Source organism: Lytechinus pictus, chromosome 7 (genome assembly GCF_037042905.1).
Source record: "Lytechinus pictus isolate F3 Inbred chromosome 7, Lp3.0, whole genome shotgun sequence".
Classification (NCBI taxonomy): Eukaryota; Metazoa; Echinodermata; class Echinoidea; order Temnopleuroida; family Toxopneustidae; genus Lytechinus; species Lytechinus pictus.
This window is the reverse complement of record NC_087251.1, coordinates 3,982,132-4,006,137: the sequence shown is the minus strand read 5'-3', so window position 1 is coordinate 4,006,137 and position 24,006 is coordinate 3,982,132. Positions and strand designations below refer to the sequence as shown.

Sequence of the window (24,006 nt, the reverse complement as noted above, 5' to 3'; positions counted from 1 at the left end):
CGGCCTAACCATGCCCTAATGTATACATTTGAACTTTACCCGGCAAGAAACACATATATAGCTGAGGTGGAAAAACAGGGTTAGAGAAAGGGTGGGGGGAACAATGGAGATCTTCAATATTGTCATTTAACCGCGCGCAGCGCGGAAGCAAAATTCATATATAAATCTAGAGCAAGAGTGAAGGAGTTTCTCTTTTGAGAAAAAAAAAGAATAAAAAGAAAAAAAAAAACTCAAAGCTATACCTTTCTTCCCTTTCCTCCCTTCCCTTTTCCTTTTCTCCTCTCTTTTTTCTCTTTTTTTCATTTTGGGGACGTTTTTTTTTTTTTTGGGGGGGGGCGATCGCCCCCACCGCCCCCCTGGCTTGTTTGAATTATATTTCAATTAGAGATTTGAAAATAAGGACCAACTTGACTGAACCATAGATATAATCCTCAGCGGTTATTCCACATATTCAGGAAAAAAATAAAATTATGGGGAAATATATAAAATGATATCGAGGCCCTATATCGACGTTACACCCGACCCACATTATTATCTTTATTGTTCTTTTGGAAGGCCTATTTAGTTAGTGAGATAGTGGTTATTACCATGTGAAATGGCCATATTATGGAAAGATATACGATCAAACTGAATAACATTATTTACAGAACTTTATCCAATAAATTACTTATTCCATAGGATAGCCAGTTTTCTGAAACTCGGCATGCTGAGCTGTATACTAGGCCCATGGTTTCGATTGAATCAAATTATCTCGGGACACGCAGGATCTCTCCATGTACATGACCAGTGAACTGAACTCTTCATGACCTTTAGGAGGCCCGGTATACAAGATCATTGCATGCAATGTATCTGTTGACCTTATTACGTAACGTCTCCACACGCACTATTCAACACAAACACACACACTCATACCGTACACCCACGCACAAGTGAATGAAATTCCCGGCCAGTCCTACTGCATACACAGAACATACATCCAACGTGCACACTGTACTAGTCTACGAATTCAGACACAATTAACCTAAAGACTGTTTATATATCATTTTAGTGAGAATTAAATCAATGCATTTCCAAAACATAAACAGGATGCACAATCTTGGAATTTTCTTTGAATGTAAGGGTTCTTTCTGTTGGTTTCATTTTCCTTTCTTTTCTTTTGAATCATTAGAATCGTAAAATAAAACTTTTTGTCAATCTGAAACAAGATGAGCTGAGGCTAATACGCGGGAAGTCGGAGAAGAACAAAAAAAAGAAGTTTTTCCAATTCTAATTCTGTGCTGTACGTTATATTCATTCTGATTTATAAATTGTTCCAGTGTTATATTAGCAATCAGAGAGCAGATACTTATTTGCAACAGCTAATATCGTGGTTGCATTTTTTTAATGGGGAAGATGGGACGGTCGAGGTTTGTTATATGCAAGCGGCCCCCATGCCAGCCAAGGGCAAGTTCAAACTTCAAGGAAGGTAGGAATGAGGTACGTACTCCTAATATCGATCAAGGCTGTTTAGATCTAAAGTCTGCTCTGCCGTTCGTTGTAATGTGATGCAATCATGCAAGGAAAGTCTGGAAACGGCAATGTATCTACGACTATGAGCTTTGTAAAACCATAGAGCTGTAATAGCTCTATGGTAAAACTGATTGACAACGCAATTGTGTAGCGAGGACTACATTATCGTTCTCGCTAGCACACGCACGGCAGAGGCGGTGGTGCGCACTTTGAATGTCTGCATGCAGCTACGTTTCAAAAAGCTGGGTATCCCGACAAAGTAAAATCCACACATGTAAGAGCATAATTTATCATGAAAAACACCTTTTCATTTCATATCATCCACATCATGACTGTTTTAGGACATACACATTCATATAATATACAAATTAATTAGAATGGTGACATGCCGATTTTGAGGAATTACCAAAACTATCCACCCTCTTTAATCCAATTGAGAAACGGTGGGCTATCAGGTACTTCCGGTATAGTTAGATTCAATCACAATTCGAGTAGTGTTGTAAAACAGCAAAAATCTGGTGAATTTTCATCCAGTAACAGGGGCGGATCCAGCTTTTTATAAAGGGGGGGGGGTTGGGGTGGTATGCGAGGGAGCGTAGCGACCGAGTCCAAGCGAGCGAGGGGGGAGGGTGTGGGAGGGGGGTGTCCCCCTCCCACAGTAGGGAAAAATTTTGAAAAATAAATACATAGAAATAGAATAAAATAAAATTACAAGTTTTAAAAAAAAGATAAGATTTAAAAAAATGGTCCCCGGATTTTTTTTTTTGGGGGGGGGGGGGGTTGCAACCCCCCCCAACCCCCCCCCCCTCTAGATCCGCTTCTGAGTAACAGCCGAGGTATCCTCAAGAGTACTGAGATGAATAGGGCATAAATTGTTTGCATAAAATCTTTCCTCCACTAAGTTCCAGCCTGCAACCTACACTCTTTTTTTTAGGGGGGACATCAACTCTGGCACATACCCCCCTACACACACACACACACACACTACCTAGTGGTATCGTTTAGCGCACTGAACTATACCACTACGTAGTGGTATAGTTCAGTGGTTCAGCGCGGCAGACACGGACGACCACGTGCATTCACTACAGTGAGTTTGGCACAGGATCTGCTATAACGGAGTTTCTGATTGGATGGTTACAAACTTCACCCAAAGTCTGCGCATATATACGTATGCTATTCGCTAAATAACCATACGTATGGTACACCATACGTATGCTACAAGCTGACGTATGGTAAAAGCATACGCGTGCATAAAACCCAAATCGAGCTCGCTGATTGGTCCATTAGAGCACACGTACTGTTAACGGAAAACACGTACTGTTTCTGGAGAACACAAGGCCCCCATTAATTCCACAGAACGGAGACCATTGAAAGACCACTGAAAGACTTAAAATTGGTGAGGTCTTACAGCGGTCTTCAATTAAGATCACTAAAATTTGTCATCTCTGTGGAATGGCTCAGAAATTAAGACCCCTCGATCAAAGAACTCTGAAAGACTGATGGATATTTCTTGTCTTACTGGTCTTAGATCTGGTCTTTCAGGAATCTTGTATGCAACAAGTGATCTTTCAGAATTCTTTCCAGCTATGCCTGGTCTTCGATCAATGATATTGAATGATCTTTCAATGATCTCTTATGAGTCTTACAGTGATCTCCGCAAAAATCTTGAGAGACTGCCGAAAGATCATTGAAAGACTACAAAGACCTTTGAAAGTTCATCGAAAGACCGCGCTGAAAGACTGCTGAAACCTGAAAGACCATTTTCCTGTAAGACCGTACGTTGTAAGACATGAACCGTTTCAAAAAGTTTTGGAGCCCATGAAGACCACGAAGACCACTGAAAGATTGGTCAGGACTCGTGTAAAACCTCAAAGACCATTGTAGGTTCATTGAGAGACCTCTGAAAGATCAACCTGAATTCATGGTCTTTCAAAGGTCTTTCAGCGGTGTGTTCCCCGGGTGTGTTCTCTGTGGAATGGGGGTTGTACTCTTATTTGAGCATACGTATGGTAGTTCACGTTATTGAGCGGCTTGGCCTTCCATATTATACCGGTACCCCCATGCGCAGCGCAGCGCTAGCTAGTATAGTCACCGTATACGTAGCTTAGCGTACCGCGGCTAGCTTGCATTGGCCCATATTAATTGGTTGCATTTATTTCATTGCCTGGTGCAAGGCACTTTTGTCTTTTTGATAAAGCTTTTAAATCAAATTGTTGTCGCGTCGAGTTGCCGTTTCTTTCGAATCTGCAGAGTTGGTCAGTTGAGGAGAATAAAAAATTGCGGTTCTTATGAGTGTTTTGCGATAAGTTGTGTGAGAACTTTATTAGCTTTAAGTTTAGGCTACTGTCTTCTTTTGCTGTCTACAAAAGAAGACGCGACTTTGAATATACGGGACTGGACTGTAACGTGCAGCCCGACACAGCCACAGGGCCAGCTCAGCTCGGGGCCGGCCGGGGTAGCTCGATTGAGCCCCCTGTGTAGCTGTTACTGTTCAAGCCTAAGGGAAGAGTGACGCGCCGTGACTGCATGACTTCACTGCATCTGTCAGAAATTTGAGTTCAAGAATTTAAAACAAGAGGCAAGACCGTTGGATCAGACATGTACAATCCTAGTCAGCAACAACATGGACAAATTGTTCCTGTGTCCCTTCACAAAAACCAGCAGGTAACTAATAATTCTAGCCTTTTCTAGCTCTAACGTTAACGTTTTTTTTAACTCTTATACCGTAAGGGTACTAGTATTCAACCCGTTTGGAGAGTTTCTTCAAATATACAGAAATATGGAATTTTTCTGAATTTCAGACCGAGACCTGTCTTATTTCCAAGAGCAAATGCTGGTTATTCTTTTCCCGTTATTTTTTTCTTCAACCCGTCAACTGCGTGCGCAGGCGATCAAATTTTACGGCGACGGTTTTTGGTACTAGTATTCAATCCGTCAGTACTAGTATTCAACCTAGTGATGAAAGATGGCCCTGTCTCTCAATCTGCCCTTGTCCCATCCGACTAAGGACTAGACCATTTGAGATGAGACCAAACAGGGAATTAATCAAAGCCAGAGACTTACATAGATCTAGATCTAATTTAGCAATCTAAACCCTTTTGAAATTTGCTATCAATCCTCACTAGGTTGAATACTAGTACCATTCAGTGCAAAAGGCCATCGCCGCATAATTCGATCCTCCGTGCATACAGTCGACAGATTGATAAAGAAAATACCGACAACAGATTACCCTGGAAATAACAAAGGTATGAAATTAAGATAAATTCCCTATTTCTAAATATTTTGGGGAATATGTCAAAATCTTTGAATTATGCCGGGTTGAATACTAGTGCCCATACGGTACTAGAGTCTTAATTGTCAGCGTAGTCTAGACGACTAGTAAGACTAAGTTAACGTACGACAATACACCAGACGGTGGACTGTACTGTTTTCAGAAGAAGAACGTTAGGCCTAACTTAGCTTAGGTTAGGTTTATTTTAAATCGGCATTATCCTGGTTTAAGTCACCAGTCCATTCACTGACGTTTATAGTAATTAGTATTTCGTCAGCGCTAGTGACTTCTTTCAACTCCCATTGACTTTGTACACAACGAGTGCACACACACAAGAAGAGAGGTGACTAATTTCACGATACGCGATAAGGCCTAGTAAGAGTTAGTTTGACACCTAACACTAAAAGTGAAACGCTGAAATCTGTTATCTGGAGCATTTTTTATTAAAGTTCGATCTAGACCCTACATTTTTTTTTCTTTTTAAAATTTGTTTTATTTTTATATTCAAAATACAAGACTAGCCAGAATGTTCCTATCAAAACTGGTTGTACTATTTTCCATATAGGTATGGTTCATGCTGGTTCTGGATAAGTACATGATCTACATTAACTTTTGTTTCATATAAAGTTATTGTGTTTTTGTAGCAAGAATTGATGAATTGTCTGTTATTGTTAAAGTTCAAGCCCACCCCAGGAAAATGCTGACTTGAATAAATAGAGAAAAATCAAACTCGCATAGTGCTGAAAATTTCATCAAAATCGGATGTAAAATAAGAAAATTATGACATTTTAAAGTTTTGCTTATTTTTCACAAAACAGTGATATGCACAAGTAGGTGACTCAGTCAATGATGTCCATCACTCACTATTTCTTTTGTTTTTTATTGTTTGAATTATACAATATTTCATTTTTTATAGATTTGACAATATGGACCAACTTGACTGAACCATATAGTATTAAACAATGCTAATTTCACATGTTCAGGGAGGAATTAATCGTTGTATCACTTGACAATAAAAAAAAATTAGAATATTTCATATAATAAAATACAAAAGAAATAGTGAGTGGATGACATCATAGTCTCCTAATTTGCATACCAGCCAGAATGTGCATATAACCGTTTTGTGAAATTAAGCGAAATTTTAAAATGTCATAACTTTCTTATTTTACATCCGATTTTGATGAAATTTTCAATGTTATGCTTATTGGATTTTTCTCTTTTTATTCAAATCAACTTTTTGTTTGGGTGGACTTGTCCTTTAAAGAATAGTGTTAATTCATATTTAATTAGCTTGATGTAAAACCTTGTACTTTTAATTTAATTATGGTTTTTACGTGGCAGTCATGGACCACTTTTCATCATATGATGGCAACATCAGGCCCAAAGAACAATTTAAAAAAAAGTGTTAACGGACACATTAAATGTATTGAAACACGCTGGATGCGGCAAGACCAAGGGGATTTACATTCATAGTGCAGTATGCATCAATGTAAATTGATTTTAAAACATGATTTTCATAAATTTCTTTTGTTATTAGCGCAGACCTAGTTAGCACTTGTGATAATCATTATCTGTTTCTTTTTTGTTGTACAGGAAAATCAGGATGAAGGGCAGCAGAGGAGTCACTATCCCCAGATAAGTTCCCAACAGAGTCAGTCCTATCTCTCTGTTCCATCCATTGGTACACCTTCTTTTGGTTCAGTTGGTAGTGTGACATCACTTGCACCTGGTAGCAGCTTTATTCCTCCTTCCCCGATGGCTCCCTTAACTCCTGCTACACCAGCGAGCAGTGAATCATCGGGCATTGTTCCACAACTACAGTAAGTTCTGTGGGTGATTTCAAGTTCACTGCTAAGGAGTAGCATTGTTCTGAGTATCACAAACATCAGCTATTGACAAGGCAAATCCTACATTCAATGCTATAAACATTCTTGCTAACTGTATATGCACTTTTTTTTAAAGGAACAATGTGAGTAAGGTGACAGGAGTTTTTTTTCTCATTCAAACATATAATAGTGTTTTTAAAATGATACTGAATGAGTTGGCTGAACTGTGACCTGAGATCATTTTGATTTATGCTACGATGTAATAGTTGTGTTTACTTGTATTTTTTTTAAATCTTATGGAGCTGTTTGTTGTCATGTTCTTGTGACTATGAGTTGCATTTCTGTATTTCCTATACTGTAAGTTACCCATTTCATCATAGTATTAACAATCAGTGTCTTTTATTTTGACCTTTCACCCTTTAGGAATATTGTGTCAACTGTAAATCTGAGTTGCAAGTTGGAACTCAAGAAAATTGCACTACATGCAAGAAATGCAGAATACAACCCAAAGGTAATATTAGAATGAAGTCTTAAAAAAAGGAATTTACATTGAGAAATTGATTACAATGGGGAGAGCTGGACTAATTTTTTTCAAATAACAAAGTGGCAAATATCATAGCTTGTTAGAACAGGTACAATATATTATATATATCACAGATTATCATATGATATGATAAAGTGATAAATCTTTCTAAAGAAGATGTAAACATGTCAACGGGATTGGTCACCAAATGAAGTTCAGATTCCATTTCAGGAGAAGAAAATTAACCTTGGTTTGAAATCATTTTGTTATATGTAACAGAGATTTGCTGCAGTGATCATGAGAATACGTGAGCCAAGAACCACAGCTCTCATCTTTAGTTCAGGAAAGATGGTTTGTACAGGTGCTAAGAGTGAAGATGACTCTAGATTGGCTGCCAGGAAATATGCAAGAGTTGTACAGAAGTTGGGATTCGCTGTAAGTGGGGATTCTTGTTTTACTTTATCTATCTTTGGAAGATGTGAAAATGTTAGGTTATTTTAAAGGCTCTGTAAAGGTAGATTCGGTATTTGTGTTATTAGATGGTTATTAGTGCTGCAACAAATTCTTATTGGATTCAATTAAGATTTGTTTGATCTATTTCTTTCAAATTGAATTGAGTTCAGGATAAATAATCATTTTTAGATAAGTAAGAATCTGTCTTTTCTTGCATTTTTTTGTTTATGTTTTGACCATTGATTTTGCCTGACATTAAACATAATAAAAATATCTCTAAACACTTCTTGGGTGGAAACATTATCGTATTGATATAATTTACTTTATATATGTTGGTGATATATTTCATAAAGTGCCAAGGCATGAAATGAAGATAAATCAGTATGATTTCATTAACCCTTTAGCACCTGAACCGCCCGAGACCGCCCTTCCTATTACACACTGAACCGCCCTTAACCGCCCGTACGTTTTCTTTGCGCTATAGTATCTCTTGTCTATGATTTACCGTGGTAATATTGCGTGTGCATACCGTATAGGTTGGCTGCTACATAGATCTGCATAGAAAAGTGTATGCTCCTATTGAGTATAATAGAGAAAAACCGATTGACATGCATCGGTGTGTAGCAAGTACCAGACTGTTGCGCAGTCGATCTCAGCAAAGATGGCTGCGTCCATGTCTCGGAAAACCACTTACTTCGCCGAAGAAGCTCGGGCGTTGCTATATGTTCATCAAAACGTTGGATATCACACAGAGTGACATCTAGATGTGAGTTGGAATTAATTTTTGACATATTTGATCCAAGATTTGGCGAAAACTTTAGTATTCTGTCAGTGATACTTTACATTTTTTTGAAGGCGTGGGACTGGGGCGGCTGAAACCCGAACTTTTTTTTTTTTCTTCTTCTCGCTCTGCAAACGATTGTCAAAGGTCAATATTCGTACATCTGATTGAACTTTGCCATGTACCATTCTATTCAACAGGTCCTATGCTACAAAATAAATATAACTTGTAATGAACAAAAGTAAATTTATAAAAAAATATTTCAATTTGTTTGGAACAATGCCTACTTATTACCAGTTTTATTGTTTCCTCCAGTGAGTAATTGCCATTATGCATAGGAATCTGTAGGTGCTAAAGGGTTAAAAAGTAGTCGTAGATGATTCATAGCGTAATCTCAAATGAGTTCATATCAATATGATTTACATTGTCAAATTACTCAGTATGTCTTTAAAATAAGGTACTGTAAGTCAATCTAATTCAATTGTCAGGGAAACAGAAGTTTAATTAACCATTTAATTTTGGGGCACTCAAAATGTTAAAATCTGGGGGTGTGGATATGTGTAATATGAGCTTTCCAAATGTTATTATTTCAATGTAATGTTTCTTTGACAGTCATTTGTCTTCTAATGAAAATGAGCATATTTAAATTTTCTGGAGTTTACAATTTCCTGAATTAAGCAACAATACATATTCAGAAAGAACAATTTCAAGTTTTTCAACAATACAAATTCGAAATTGGTTCTTGGTTCAGAAATTCTTGAACATCACTCATGGTTATATGTCTTTTTATGAAAAAACACTTGGAATGCATGGATGTGAATCTGTAAAGTTAGTTTAAACAAGGTTTCAAATGAGATGGAGTAACAGCAAATAAAATCCGTTTGAACAAGGTTAAAAACCGCCTGCAGAAAGTATGTCAGGCATGCACTTTGCTGAACATCTCTTGCAACTGTGTAGACAAATGATTCCCGCATGACTCCGCAGCTATAGGTCATATATAAAGGGAAATATGCTATTGTGATAATAATTCTGGTTATATGTGTAGTACATAATTCGGAGGCATGCAAAAATAAACTCTGCAATATGTCCTGAAATATGACTGAAATTTACTCGACTTGGCATGTACGGGCAGGCACCCATCTGGCATATACAATAATGAATAACAATATTCCACACACCACATTTGAAATTTCATTCACCGCAAATGATCGGAAAAGTGTTAAAATCTGGTTTCAGTAAAGGTCAAATTCTTACTTTTTTCACTAATTAAAGGTTAATTGATATAATCTGGGCAAATATCTTGGCGTAATAGTGCTTGGTTATTGATGTCTTCTAATCCGATAAAATTTCAGTTTGTTTATTAATATGAAAGATGGAAAATTGATCAAATGGATATTCGTAAAGTTTCACTCCTCTGATTTTTTCACTGAAACTGGCGGCTTCGAAGGCGGACATCAAAAAGGTCCTGACTGCCGTTCTTTCTTTTGTGCTTCTTTAGAAATGAACAGCTGCTTGAATAAATTTGTTACCTGTTGGAACTGCAGTCATAAAATCTTCTTGGTTTAAACACCCACCTAGATTTTTATGCATGTACACACAGAACTAGTCCAGTTATTTGCTGAGGCACATTTATTATAATTGCTCATCTGCTAGTATACTATCAAGGCGTTTTCAAGACATTTCCTTAATGTGTTTGGCCCATAGTCTTAGCTTCAGTTTAATTTCAACTCTGGTCTCAAACTCTGTTTAATTATGGATAACCAACTATGAGTCCCTCTCTCTCAAATCGATGACCGCACAGGTTAAACCTATCGGCTTATATGACACTCAAATTGTAACTTTTTTTGGAATGATTACTAAAATAGCTTTCTTCACTGTCAAAGCACCAGGAAAGGGAACAATATACATAATAAACATGGTGTTATCAAGACTTTTACCTTTTTTTGCTTTCTGTAACTTGAGAACAGAGTAGTACTAGCTTAGGTTAAACTGGATTTCAGAATACCGGTATGTGTTTTGGGGTCTTACTCAATCTTTAATTCCTCGATTTCACTTTCGATCAACTTTAAATATTGCTTCCTGTAAATAGTATTAATATTGATTTGTATGAAATTTTATGGTTAATAAGTACATTACCTTTTTACCTTTCTCCAGGCAAAGTTCTTGGATTTCAAAATCCAGAACATGGTTGGTAGTTGTGATGTTAAGTTTCCAATTCGTCTGGAAGGATTGGTACTAACACATGGACAGTTCTCAAGGTAAGTTTAACAAAGATACAGCTTACTTTGTTGTAGTACATATCATTTCAAAGACAGGTGTTCTTTTTAAGTAATAAGACTTATGATTTCATGGAGTCAAGTAGTTTCAATTTATTTTGTAAATGGATAAAACTTTGATTGTAGACAGATTAATATATACAAATTATACAAATTGAAATGGTTTCAAATTCATTGGGGAAAAATGAATGAAGTGTGGCTTATCAGCCCTTTCTTTGTCCACATTCATTTATTAACCAGTCACAAGTTTGTATCCAGCTCTGATAACAGTTTTTATTTTTATCCAATTCATTTAAAACCTAGAATTTTGGGTTTTGTTTCACTTTATTTTTATCTTACAAACTAAATCATCAATGATTTATACACCAAGGAATTTGTATTTTACATCGACAGGACCACTTTATTGGGTATTCATAGAAATTGTGTAATATGTCTTTGTTTCATATTTTGCCATAGCCCTTTTTATGGATGGATGTTCTGAAATTCACTTGATTATTATCATGCTTTTCTCTCATTCCTTTCTATTTTTCTCCATTGATGTCTTTGATTCGTGCTCATTAGCTATGAACCAGAGCTATTTCCAGGTCTGATTTACAGAATGGTGAAACCGCGCATTGTACTCCTCATCTTTGTTTCTGGAAAAGTGGTTTTAACAGGTAAACAATTCATGTAAAACAATGTTCCCTTTTTTGCATTTTGCTGTCTGCTTCTCTCTTGTGTTGGGGGGGGGGGGGGGTGACAGAGAGGGAGGGAGATGGAGAGATCAATGTAGATGAAATGTAACAGTATAAAAATGTTGAATAATTAAACAAGTCCGGTGTCTGGATAATGCATATTTACATGAGGAAATCCTTACGTTGAAACATTGAGATGGGACAAAGCCAATTCCAGCCCTATCAGAGAAAGTAAACAAGTCCCTCAGGGCACTTATCTTCCTACGAACAGCAACCGCATCAACACAACACAAATAGTAGGATAGGTAGTCTTGTAGACATTTTGAAGGTGTGAATTGTTCATCTCTCTTGCTCGCTCTCCCTTTCTGTCTTTGTCCTCTTTCTCACACACATACAAACATTTTATCTCTTCCTCTCTCTCCTCCCTCTTCCTCCGTCAAAATAGAAACATCAAGTCAAACCAAACATTAAAGATGCTGAATAGTGGTCTAGGAATTAGACTAGTGAAATATGACTATAGAAGTATGCAACTCCGTCAAACATTGAGATCCGAATTTGAGGCGAAACTCGGAACCCAATGAGTCAATATTTGTTCATTCATATGGACTTGAGAAAAGAGCTCGTCGAGAAAAGGAGACTGATTAAAAATCATCTTGGCTTTTTCTCTGTCCTTTTCAGCTGTTCAAAGTAATATCTGGGGTAACTATCAATTTAAGAAATCTTTATAATATGAAGATGAAGATGAATAATATAGCATGAAAATAAATCATAAATGTCCAGAAATTCAAGCCAGTCAAGTCAGAATTAATCTGCGCCTGAGGTCAAATTTCAAGCAACAGCCCTGCTCGGTTGATGGGCGAAGTACAGTGTGTTGGGACGGATCTGAGTATTTTGGTGAATTTGGTGGAGAAAATATTATGTTTCTTTTTAAAAACAAAGACAAATCAAACACACCAATCAATGGGACTAGGAAAAAACAGGGGGAAAACTAAACAAGCAACAACAAGCACGGCGACTCAAACACCCCAACTTTTTAGCTAAACGTGATCATTCAAGAAAAATAAGCACTTGACAAAATAATTAGTTCGATGACTTCGATTTATAATAAAAATGATTCGAATGTTTTCTTTGACAAATTTACAGAGTGTTTACAACTCAAAGAAATGCCTGTATGATATATCAAATAATTGAAAACAGCAATTAAAGTTTTGTCGTATATTCAAGGGAATTATAACAGAGCAATTAATTATGTAATAAAATCCCGGAATAAAAAACTCCAAAATAGGCCAAAGCGTTGAGAAGTTGACAGTTCGATCTACTTGGCGAATTGAGTTCGACCTGAACTTGGAATGGTGGAATACGTAGCTAGGCCTGTCGTATACAACGGAGAGTGGAAAAGCAGTCTAGATGGATCCTCGATCGATGTCATGTAGGACAAAAACTCGTCTATGGTGAGGGTCTCAGTGGAACCTGACAATTATCAAAATAAAACAAACAGTGTCCTAATACACTTATCGTCGTCGAACACAGATAAACGACCTCAAAACGTGTAAAGATATAATTTATCATCTCATAATAATGACAGTGAGAATTGTCTATTTAGCAGCAATTCTAAACAAAATATAAAAGTACATCATGTAAAACTAGGCTATATGCCTTAAAGAAATTCGACGAGAATGACTTTCATAATGTCAAGGTCAAATAACAATGTTCACTATCAAGTATAGCATACATCGGAAAACTCTCCATAATACCGACAACTGAAGATCGATTAAATACTAAGCTGTCTGCAATGACATATAAATCAACGTAAATAATTTCAAAGATCTATTTTTGCTTATAATATTCGACATTTCATGTGGATGACACTTTATACAAAAATAAAGTTGTCTACAAACGTACTCGGCATAATTTCTTCAGTACAAATACTTTGTCAAGAAATTAGTTATATCAAATATCTCTTTTCTCTTTTTACTATAAATGTTGTTATAAATATTAAACGTACATACCCAATAAACATCAGGAAAAAGAAGTAAAAAGTCAGCTAAACCAGGAGTCCATTAATTCTCCTTTACAAAATGGCGAGCCCAGACAGCATCGGTGAAGTACGCTGTCGGGAGCTAAGCCGACGGTCTCGGGGGAGATATTGGTTCAAATCCCCATAGAAAAAGATGTAACCAAAATTGAACACAGACGACTCTGCTGAAGTATCAGCAACCGGGCTTTTTTTAAGAGTGGTGTATCGTTAATTAAGAACGCACGAAACCGCCCTTACAGGGCGAGATCTAATTGGTCATTTTTCGTAACCAAGAAAAACATTATTTACATATTATTACTAAGTCCGTGTCTCTTAGGATTCAACACGTATTGGGAATGCTTTCTTATGAAATTCACCTGCTGTTCCGGAAATACTGTCTTTAATAACAACAGGTGGAAATTTCTTTGCGTCCAACTAAAAAAAAATCCAAATTGCATTTGATTCTTTTTTTTACACAGTATCACATAAAAGTGCTTTTGATTCTTGTTTTACACAGTATCACATAAAAGTATTTCAGGCTTCTTTGATATCCTAAAATAAACTCAGAAATTGTCACTACATAAAATCCCCTCCTAGTAAGGAAGTCATGAATATGTCTTACTTACGACAATCCATTTACAATAAACAGAACTACAAAGTATGATGAGTCATACATAATTATGATAATTAACAAACTGCAATATAACGCTCTGGAAATCGAACATGTCGTCCAGATCGAGTTTTTCGGATAGGTGCAGTGGGTGTACTCGTGCGCGAACTCTGCACTGCACTCTTTACCACAGAGCTTGGAATTCTGCCTTTAACGATACTTTTCGATTTTGATAGGCTTTCTTCCAGACTTTCTTGATTTTCAATGTATGCTACTTTCAAACGATCTATGCAAATCTGATCGCGTTTGCCATCAATGTCAAGCGTGAAAAAGCGGTCTTTGCGCTTTAGCACCTTATACGGTCCTTTGTATGGCTGTTGTAGCGGTTTGCGAACAGAATCTACCCTAACAAATACATGCGAGCACGAGAAAAGATCTCTAGGGATATGCGTCGATCCTTGCTTCGCTCTAGTAGGGGTAAGTGTACATGACGCCATGTGTCTACGTAACCGGGATATGTAGTCACTCGGATCTACATCAGTTCGCTCAGCCGTAACGAACTGTCCGGGTAATCTCAGAGTTGTCCCGAAAACTAGCTCTGCGGATGAGCATGACAAATCTGCTTTAATGGTAGAACGGATACCCAGGAGTGTCAAAGGTAATTGTTCACTCCATCGAGAAGGATCCTCGTAAGCCTTCAAAGCAGCCTTAAGTTGACGGTGAAATCTCTCTACCATCCCGTTTGCCGCAGGATGATAGGCGGTTGTTCGGATGCGGGTTGTACCTAACAACTTAGTTAGTTCCGCGAAAAGGCGTGATTCAAATTGCCTACCACGATCGGTGGTGACAGAGCTGGGTGCACCAAACATGGCAACCCACCTTTCTACGAAGGTTTTGGCAACCGTTTCCGCGGTAATATCGGTTATCGGGATGGCTTCCGGCCATCTGGTAAAACGGTCTATACACGTAAGTAGGTATGTATAACCATTCGAATGGGGCAACGGACCGACGAGATCCAGATGAACGTGTGCGAAACGCGCATCTGGGGTACTAAAAGTCCCTTGTGGGGCTTTTACATGTCTATTAGTCTTTGACCTCTGACACGGTAGACATTCCCGGGCCCATTTGCGTACGTCCTTATTAATCCCGGGCCATACGTAACGAGCGGTAATCGCACGCTGTGTTGCTCGGACTCCTGGATGAGATAGTCCATGGATAGCATCGAAAACTGCCCTCCTATGAATCTTCGGGACGAAAGGACGGGCGAGTCTGTGAGAAGTATCGCATACGATCGAGCCACCAGTGGTGAGCCTTGGTACTTTTTTGAGCACCATACTAGAATTGACCTCTGAATTGAGATACGCTTGCAATTCTGAATCGGTTTCTTGTGCTTCCGCAATATCCGTGAAATCGATCCGAGATTCGGTATGCAAGGCGCTGATATCGGGTCGAGATAGGGTGTCAGCCACCACATTGTCTTGACCTTTGACATATCTGATGTCTGTGGTGAATTGCGATATGAAATCCAAATGCCGGATTTCGCGGGGGCTATGACGATCTGGCTTGGCGTTTAATGCGTATGTTAAAGGTTTATGGTCGGTATAAACGCAGAAAGGACGACCTTCTAGCATGTACCGAAAATGTTTAATTGCCAAGTAAATGGCCAGCAACTCTCGCCCAAATGCGCTATACCTTGTTTCAGCAGGTAGCAATTTCCGCGAGAAGAATGCAATCGGCTCCCATGCATTGTCGTGGAGTTGCTGAATAACTCCACCAATAGCACGGTCTGATGCGTCGACCATCAAACTCAGAGGATAATCTGAATTTGGATAGGCCAATAACGTAATCTGCGCTAGTTTCTCTTTGACTTCAACGAAAGCGGCCGTACAAGCAGGCGACCAATCTAGCGGTTTCTTAGATCGCTTCTTACGATTGCGCAGGAGGTCGGTGAGAGGCATGAGGATATGCGCGCAGTTAGGTATAAATCTACGGTAAAAGTTCACTAAGCCGAGAAATCCTCGCAACTGCTTCAATGTCGTGGGGACAGTGCAGTTCCGAATCGCATCCACTTTGTCCGGGAGTGGACTGACTCCATCGCGGTTGATACGGTGACCTAGAAATTCTAGCTCCGATCGGCCAAAAACGCACTTGTTTGGGTTGACGACAACACCAAACTCCCTAAGTCTTTCAAAGAGCAGACGTAGGTGGCGTTCATGCTCTCCCTCACTATTGCTAGCTACAAGTAAGTCATCTATATAAGCATATACGAACGGTAATCCACGAATGACCTGATCTATGAACCTCTGAAAAGATTGCGCAGCATTACGCAGACCGAACGGCATTCGTTCGAATTCATAAAGGCCAAAAGGTGTACATATAGCCGTCTTGCAAATATCGTCTGGCGCGACGGGTATCTGGTGATACGCACGAACTAAATCTATCTTGGAAAATATGCGCTTTCCATTCAAGTTTGCGGTGAAGTCCTGAATATGGGGTACAGGGTAGCGGTCGGGTACGGTAGCCTTGTTAAGTGCCCTGTAATCACCGCAAGGTCTCCAATCACCGGCAGTCTTTTTCGGCACCATGTGTAACGGCGATGCCCATTGGCTACTAGACGGCCTAATTATGCCTAAATCAAGCATATGCTGGAATTCATTACGAGCTATGTCTAACTTGTCTCCGGTGAGTCTACGCGGCCTAGCCGTAACGGGTTGTCCTCGCGTTACAATGTGGTGTACCACATTATGCTTAACGTCCTGCGAACGGTATACGGGTATCGTGATATCAGCGTATTCATCACGCAACATCTTCGTGTACGCATCAATAGCTTCAGGCGTGTCAAATACGGGACTAAGTGACACAGTGTCCGTATGTCTACCTGACACTTGCATGTTCGTTAGGGGATCAATAAGCCTCGGCTTTGCCATATCAATAAGAAATTGAAAATGGTGCAGAAAGTCCGCACCTAAAATAGGCATGGTTACGTCAGCTATGATAAATATCCAACGGCAGCTGCGACGTACGCCTAAATCTAGCGTAAGCGACTGTTGTCCGTAAGTTGTGATGCGCGAACCATTAGCTGCGCGTAGTTTCAAGGTAGAAGGTTTAACCCTCTGTTGCTTTGTCGGGAGGATTACCGACACAGCCGCGCCTGTGTCAACCAGAAATTTCTTTCGCGAATTAATATCATTAATGTAAAATAGGCGACTATCCGGTTGACCAGTTGGGTTTGTCGCCCCAACCCTCTGGTCTATGCGTTTCCCTGACTATTCCAATTGCAGGGTGCCTTGCAGCGATGCGCGTTCTCAGCATATTGAGAATGATACCAACAATATCCTCTATCTTCGGGCGATTCGCTAACAGGCGTGGAATCACGTTTATCACGAGTCTTGCTTCTACTACGATTTCGACTACGACTACGGTCGTGTTTCAATTGCCCTACGGCTGTGGCTAACTCGCGAACGAGCTTTGTCAAATCCGCAATTTGCCTTACAAGGTTTGAATTCGCACCCTGTATATCTCCGGATTGGGCTGGCTTAACCGTGATAGCATGTGACCCTGCATCAGTCACCGGCGCCACGGTGTTCACGACAGGCACGTGCGCTTCGAGAATTCTATCTGCCAATGCGGCCAGATCCGATAGCGCTAGCGACTCACTCGTGGAGGCTAAGATCAGTCTAACATTAGGCGGCAAGCGTTGTAAGAATAACTGCCTAAGTATACCGCTTTCTAATTTCTGATCTCCGACGAGTTGTTCCATGCGCCGTAATAATTGCGAAGGTTTTCGGTCTCCGAGTTCTTCTTCTGTGAGTAACATTTGTACTCTTCTCTGTTCCGATTCCGTCGTTCGCGATATGATTTTTTTCTTTAGCGTCGTATATGGCTCACTAACAGGGGGGTTTATCAGGACGTCGCGAATGTCCTGTGCTACCTCGGGTGGTAGTGTCGCGATAACGTAAGAGTATTTTGTACTCTCAACTACGATATTGCGCGTGGCGAATTGGGCTTCCGCTTGCGCGAACCATACCTCCGGATCGTTTCGCCAGAATGGCGGCAGCTTTAAAGCAACTGCTCCAAGTATGCTCTCAGAGTCAGCAGTAGACTTCGCGTCGGCATCTTCTTGTGACATTGTGAAAGAGCGCGAGCGTACAACCACTGCACTTACCTATTACACTGTTCCTATATTAATAAGAATATGACAGTCTTATTCTAATTCCTTCAACTCCAATGTGCGTTATCTATCCTGAAAGATCACGTCTTTAAATATACTATGTATATTATATAAAATCTGTTTCGCCGCTATAAGGGTTAAGGGTTACTATTTTGTAGCTCCCTTTCAGATCACGTCGGGATCACCATTTTGTTGGGACGGATCTGAGTATTTTGGTGAATTTGGTGGAGAAAATATTATGTTTCTTTTTAAAAACAAAGACAAATCAAACACACCAATCAATGGGACTAGGAAAAAACAGGGGGAAAACTAAACAAGCAACAACAAGCACGGCGACTCAAACACCCCAACTTTTTAGCTAAACGTGATCATTCAAGAAAAATAAGCACTTGACAAAATAATTAGTTCGATGACTTCGATTTATAATAAAAATGATTCGAATGTTTTCTTTGACAAATTTACAGAGTGTTTACAACTCAAAGAAATGCCTGTATGATATATCAAATAATTGAAAACAGCAATTAAAGTTTTGTCGTATATTCAAGGGAATTATAACAGAGCAATTAATTATGTAATAAAATCCCGGAATAAAAAACTCCAAAATAGGCCAAAGCGTTGAGAAGTTGACAGTTCGATCTACTTGGCGAATTGAGTTCGACCTGAACTTGGAATGGTGGAATACGTAGCTAGGCCTGTCGTATACAACGGAGAGTGGAAAAGCAGTCTAGATGGATCCTCGATCGATGTCATGTAGGACAAAAACTCGTCTATGGTGAGGGTCTCAGTGGAACCTGACAATTATCAAAATAAAACAAACAGTGTCCTAATACACTTATCGTCGTCGAACACAGATAAACGACCTCAAAACGTGTAAAGATATAATTTATCATCTCATAATAATGACAGTGAGAATTGTCTATTTAGCAGCAATTCTAAACAAAATATAAAAGTACATCATGTAAAACCAGGCTATATGCCTTAAAGAAATTCGACGAGAATGACTTTCATAATGTCAAGGTCAAATAACAATGTTCACTATCAAGTATAGCATACATCGGAAAACTCTCCATAATACCGACAACTGAAGATCGATTAAATACTAAGCTGTCTGCAATGACATATAAATCAACGTAAATAATTTCAAAGATCTATTTTTGCTTATAATATTCGACATTTCATGTGGATGACACTTTATACAAAAATAAAGTTGTCTACAAACGTACTCGGCATAATTTCTTCAGTACAAATACTTTGTCAAGAAATTAGTTATATCAAATATCTCTTTTCTCTTTTTACTATAAATGTTGTTATAAATATTAAACGTACATACCCAATAAACATCAGGAAAAAGAAGTAAAAAGTCAGCTAAACCAGGAGTCCATTAATTCTCCTTTACAAAATGGCGAGCCCAGACAGCATCGGTGAAGTACGCTGTCGGGAGCTAAGCCGACGGTCTCGGGGGAGATATTGGTTCAAATCCCCATAGAAAAAGATGTAACCAAAATTGAACACAGACGACTCTGCTGAAGTATCAGCAACCGGGCTTTTTTTAAGAGTGGTGTATCGTTAATTAAGAACGCACGAAACCGCCCTTACAGGGCGAGATCTAATTGGTCATTTTTCGTAACCAAGAAAAACATTATTTACATATTATTACTAAGTCCGTGTCTCTTAGGATTCAACACGTATTGGGAATGCTTTCTTATGAAATTCACCTGCTGTTCCGGAAATACTGTCTTTAATAACAACAGGTGGAAATTTCTTTGCGTCCAACTAAAAAAAATCCAAATTGCATTTGATTCTTTTTTTTACACAGTATCACATAAAAGTGCTTTTGATTCTTGTTTTACACAGTATCACATAAAAGTATTTCAGGCTTCTTTGATATCCTAAAATAAACTCAGAAATTGTCACTACAAGTGTAAACAATATATTTTCGCCGAATCCCCCGAGATGCGAGTCAATCATTAGATTGTTCATTATTTCATTGCAATATCCCAACTTCTGGTCCATTTTTCATGCTTCAAAGTTTATTTCGGGATAAAAATGTTCGTTTGCAACTTTACCATTTACAATTAATACCATTTTTGGCATGGAGACTTTTATTCACCACGCCGGGTGATTTCAGGAGAGCAATTCAGTCACTGCTTATTATCTGCAGTTATCAGAGCTACCTAGTGGTCCAGGGTATTATGTGGTTTGCAGAGAGGAGTAAGCGGGTGTAGTTGGATTCCATCTCAATGTTTCAATCCCGAGTTTGGAAGTAAAAACTCAGAAAGATTCAAACATGCCTGTTTCGTAATGTGTAAAAAAATTCTCAAAAAAAAATGTTGGATAAGTATCAAAATTCACATGAATATTACTATTGCAATCCATGTAAATTGAATTTGAAAAGAGGATTATTGTAAAATCATTAATATAATCATTAATCACTATATTTGAAAAGTATGTGAAATCTTTTATAGATTGTCTAAAAATAAACATTTTATTTTCTTTATTCTTCTCGTCCATTAGGTGCCAAAGTGAGGCAGGAGATCTATGATGCCTTCAATAACATCTACCCTATTCTGAAATCCTTCAAAAAGACTACTTAGCACATGGTTTGGTCGTATAACGAATGAAAGAGACTCTAATGAAATGGTGATCCTGGTATATTTTACCACCTCTGTTGATTTGCGATAACAGTATGTTATACAATATGTTTGAGGTGCATTATCATTTCCAGAGACCAATGAGGATTACATTACATGTAAAGAGAGGGACTATGCTTGCTTCTGGATCATTGATTCAATATCAGTTTCTACAATCAAGTTCAGCTGCCAGCTCATTACGGATGGTGCATAACTCATAACTGGAGTTCAAAAGGAATATGCGTCTCCTTTTTTGTCTCCCCTTCCTAGCAGAGAGAGACTATAGGCGCCACTTTTGCGGCGTCAACATCAAATCTTAACCTAAGGTTAATCAATATCCAAATCTTAGCCTAAGGTTAAGTTTTTAAAATGTCATAACTTAGAAAGTATATGGATCTAGTTCATGAAACTTACACATAAATGTAATGAAGCATTATCATGAGGAATCCTGCCCGAGCTTCAGGTCATATGACCAAGGTCATTTAGGGTCAATGAAATTTGGCCATCTTGGGGGTATTTGTTGATTTAATATTGTAACATGGAAATTTTATGGATCTAGTTCATAAAACTTGGACATAAGTGTAATCAAGTATCACTGAGCATCCTGTTGCAAGTTTCAGGTCACATTAACAAGGTCAAAGGTCATTTAAGGTCGATGAACTTTGGCCATCTTGTAAGTAATTGTTGAATTGCCATCATAACTTTGAAAGTTTTAGATATATGTAATAAAATGTGGACAAAGGGGTAATCCAGTATCATTGCTCATCTTGCACAAGTGGTAGGTCACTTGATCAAGGACAAATGTCATGTAGGGTCAATGAACGTAGTAGCATATTATATGAATGGTGTTTTTTTTAAATAATTATTTCATAGTCATTTTCAAAATCAGCACTGCTGCTATATTGAATTGCATAATGCAGGCGAGACTGCCAGAGGCGCTCCACTTGTTTTTTTTTATTGCAGTACACTAGCTTAGCAAAATTTGAGAGAACATTTCCAGAGTAAAATTTGTGGCTGTATACTATCAATGCTACATTGCCATTCACAATACAGTGAAACTTGTGTATGTTTTTGTTCATTTTAAAGCAAGTTTGTATTATTATTTTTCTTCTGATATTTGTTTTGGAAGAGGGCATGAGAGAATATGTGGGTTTTGAGGTTTCTGAACAGACATTTCTGTCCCATTGATGTGGCACTAAGGCGTATGGGCAACAATAAATATTCAAGGTGAGAATTTCAATTTTGACTTACAGTGTAGATTGTAGTCTGAAAATCTAAAATAAGTATGCTATATCCACAAATCCAACCCAGATTTTTGCAATCCAGCAGGCAGGATCGATTACGGCCACTACACGAGCAACTGAAGCCAAGTCCTATTCTAATGTATTAGACTATATTACTATATTAGACCAGAATTATTTGTTTCGGTATGGAGCTATGTATATTCAGACGGGTCTTGACTTGAGAACTATCAAATAATTTTTATCCATTTGAGCTGAGCTATTTCAATAAAAACATATGCGAGTGGTTAAAATTAAATGCCTGTAATCATTTTCTATTTTCTAACCATAGAATTATGGTGTTCTTTATTTAAACGGGTAAGATGAGTTTAAAAATAGAAAATGTGAATAATGCAACCTAATTTCAGATATGATTTTCAGTCCTTTGCTTACAAATAAGGCCCAGTGTACAGGAATTTAGATATTTGCATAGATGTAGAAAGTAAGCGATTTATGACGTTATTTTGCTTTTCTTCTTCATGAAATCTTTTTTACATCTATTGATTTCATTTTTGTTGTAATGCAAAGCAATTTATTTTCCTTAAAAGCCATGTCCACCCCAATAGGAAGGTGCAGCTATAGCATTTAAAATTAGCTCAGTTTCACAAAACATGACATAATGTGTACAGGTAACTCTGCCTAAGTCAAATATTTTGAGACCACAGAAATATGTTTGACTTTGGAGAAATATACCTCAGAAGAGGTATATTATAACACATGTTTTGAATAATCTGTTCTAAAATATTTTTATTCAAGTTTGCAATTATTAGATATAAAGAAGGTCATCTTAGAGAGTTACCTGTATTTTAATTTTATTAAATATCAAACATTACAATATTTGTAGTTATTGATTTTTTTTTATTGGAGGGATGGGGGCATTGTAGTATTCAAAGTCTGAAATTTATTCAAGTGTTAGTGTGTATGTTCTATGTGAGCCCATGTTATTTTCAAATTTGATTTCTACAAAAGAATTTTGGAACACAATTGCTGCATGTAGCTTTTTGATACACTGTATCCTTGAAGAGTAATCCCTTTCAGCAGCTTCAAAGCTATCCCGAGAGTATAAACTATAATGAAATTTGTAAGTGTTTAAAGGGCCCTCAATATGAAGAAAAGATTACCAGTACACTTCAGAAGTCATAATCCTTCAAATGGTCAAATTCAAATATTCACATAGAGTGAGTGGATGAAACTTAGTGACTTGACTTTTATCACATTGGAATATTGGAATGGCAGTACCAATATGAAATTGCATTGTTTTTCCAAAGCTTTTTCTGTACATTAATTTTGAATAGCCATGTAATGTAGGTTAGGAGTGTATAAGCCTTCTATTGAAAAGTAAGGGTCTTTCTCAATCTCAGCATAGTTACTGCTATGGAACCCACTCTATGTGATATTTTGTAATGTGTTGATGTAAATTGTATAAATGTAAATAAAAACATGAAAGTATTAATAAATAGTATTGTTTTTGTATGTCTACTTTATTTTCATTAGATGTACAGTGTATTAAGACTTTTGTATTATTAGTATTATTGTTGTTATTATTTTTATTATTATAATTATTATTATCATTGCCATTCCTCCACCTTCTTTGTTTCTTCTTTAGTTCATCTATAGTTCAGGCATCCCCACATCCCATTTTGTCTTGCCCACCAGAGGTGAATGCGAGACTAAGGGATCCAAATGTCATCCGTCCGTCACAAACATTATGGCACATAACGCCGCAACCAAACTTTTGAACCAAACTCGGGTTGTAGCTGTACTTAGAGACCTGCATGTTATTGTGTTCAGAGGTCACATGGTTAAGTTCATAGGTCATTTTCAGGTCAAAATTAAAGTTTATGTGCAAGACTCTTATAACAAATGTTATTCCATCCCAGTTATTCTACAACGAACTTTTGATTCAATTCTGTTGCGTGCCCTCGCAAATCATGATATTTCTGGTTACTGGGCAAGACATAACATTGCTTATGCCTTGCTTAGAA

At 38.0% G+C, this 24,006-nt stretch overlaps 1 protein-coding gene across 2 annotated transcripts; it reads left to right on the top strand.

The window, feature by feature from the left end:
• The first annotated feature begins 1,221 nt into the window (after positions 1-1,221).
• On the top strand, positions 1,222-23,478 carry LOC129265120 (TATA-box-binding protein). 2 transcript variants are annotated; one of them, XM_064101708.1, is made up of 7 exons: positions 1,222-1,476; positions 6,374-6,600; positions 7,030-7,117; positions 7,409-7,564; positions 10,518-10,621; positions 11,201-11,295; positions 20,626-23,478. In XM_064101708.1, the coding sequence occupies exons 1-7, from the start codon at positions 1,384-1,386 to the stop codon at positions 20,703-20,705; spliced, it is 843 nt and encodes a 280-aa protein (XP_063957778.1). In that variant the 5' UTR covers positions 1,222-1,383; the 3' UTR covers positions 20,706-23,478. The 2 variants fall into 2 exon arrangements, with proteins under 2 accessions (XP_063957778.1, XP_054759086.1); XM_054903111.2 differs by lacking the exon at positions 1,222-1,476 and adding an exon at positions 3,458-4,173.
• The last annotated feature ends 528 nt before the right edge of the window (positions 23,479-24,006 follow it).

Excerpts from the sequence above, each read along its gene's own strand:
- LOC129265120 (XM_064101708.1), top strand. The coding sequence starts at position 1,384 with ATGGGGAAGATGGGACGGTCGAGGTTTGTTATATGCAAGCGGCCCCCA. Across the intron at positions 6,601-7,029 it reads GGCATTGTTCCACAACTACA|GAATATTGTGTCAACTGTAA; the intron begins GTAAGTTCTGTG and ends TTCACCCTTTAG. Across the intron at positions 10,622-11,200 it reads ACACATGGACAGTTCTCAAG|CTATGAACCAGAGCTATTTC; the intron begins GTAAGTTTAACA and ends CGTGCTCATTAG.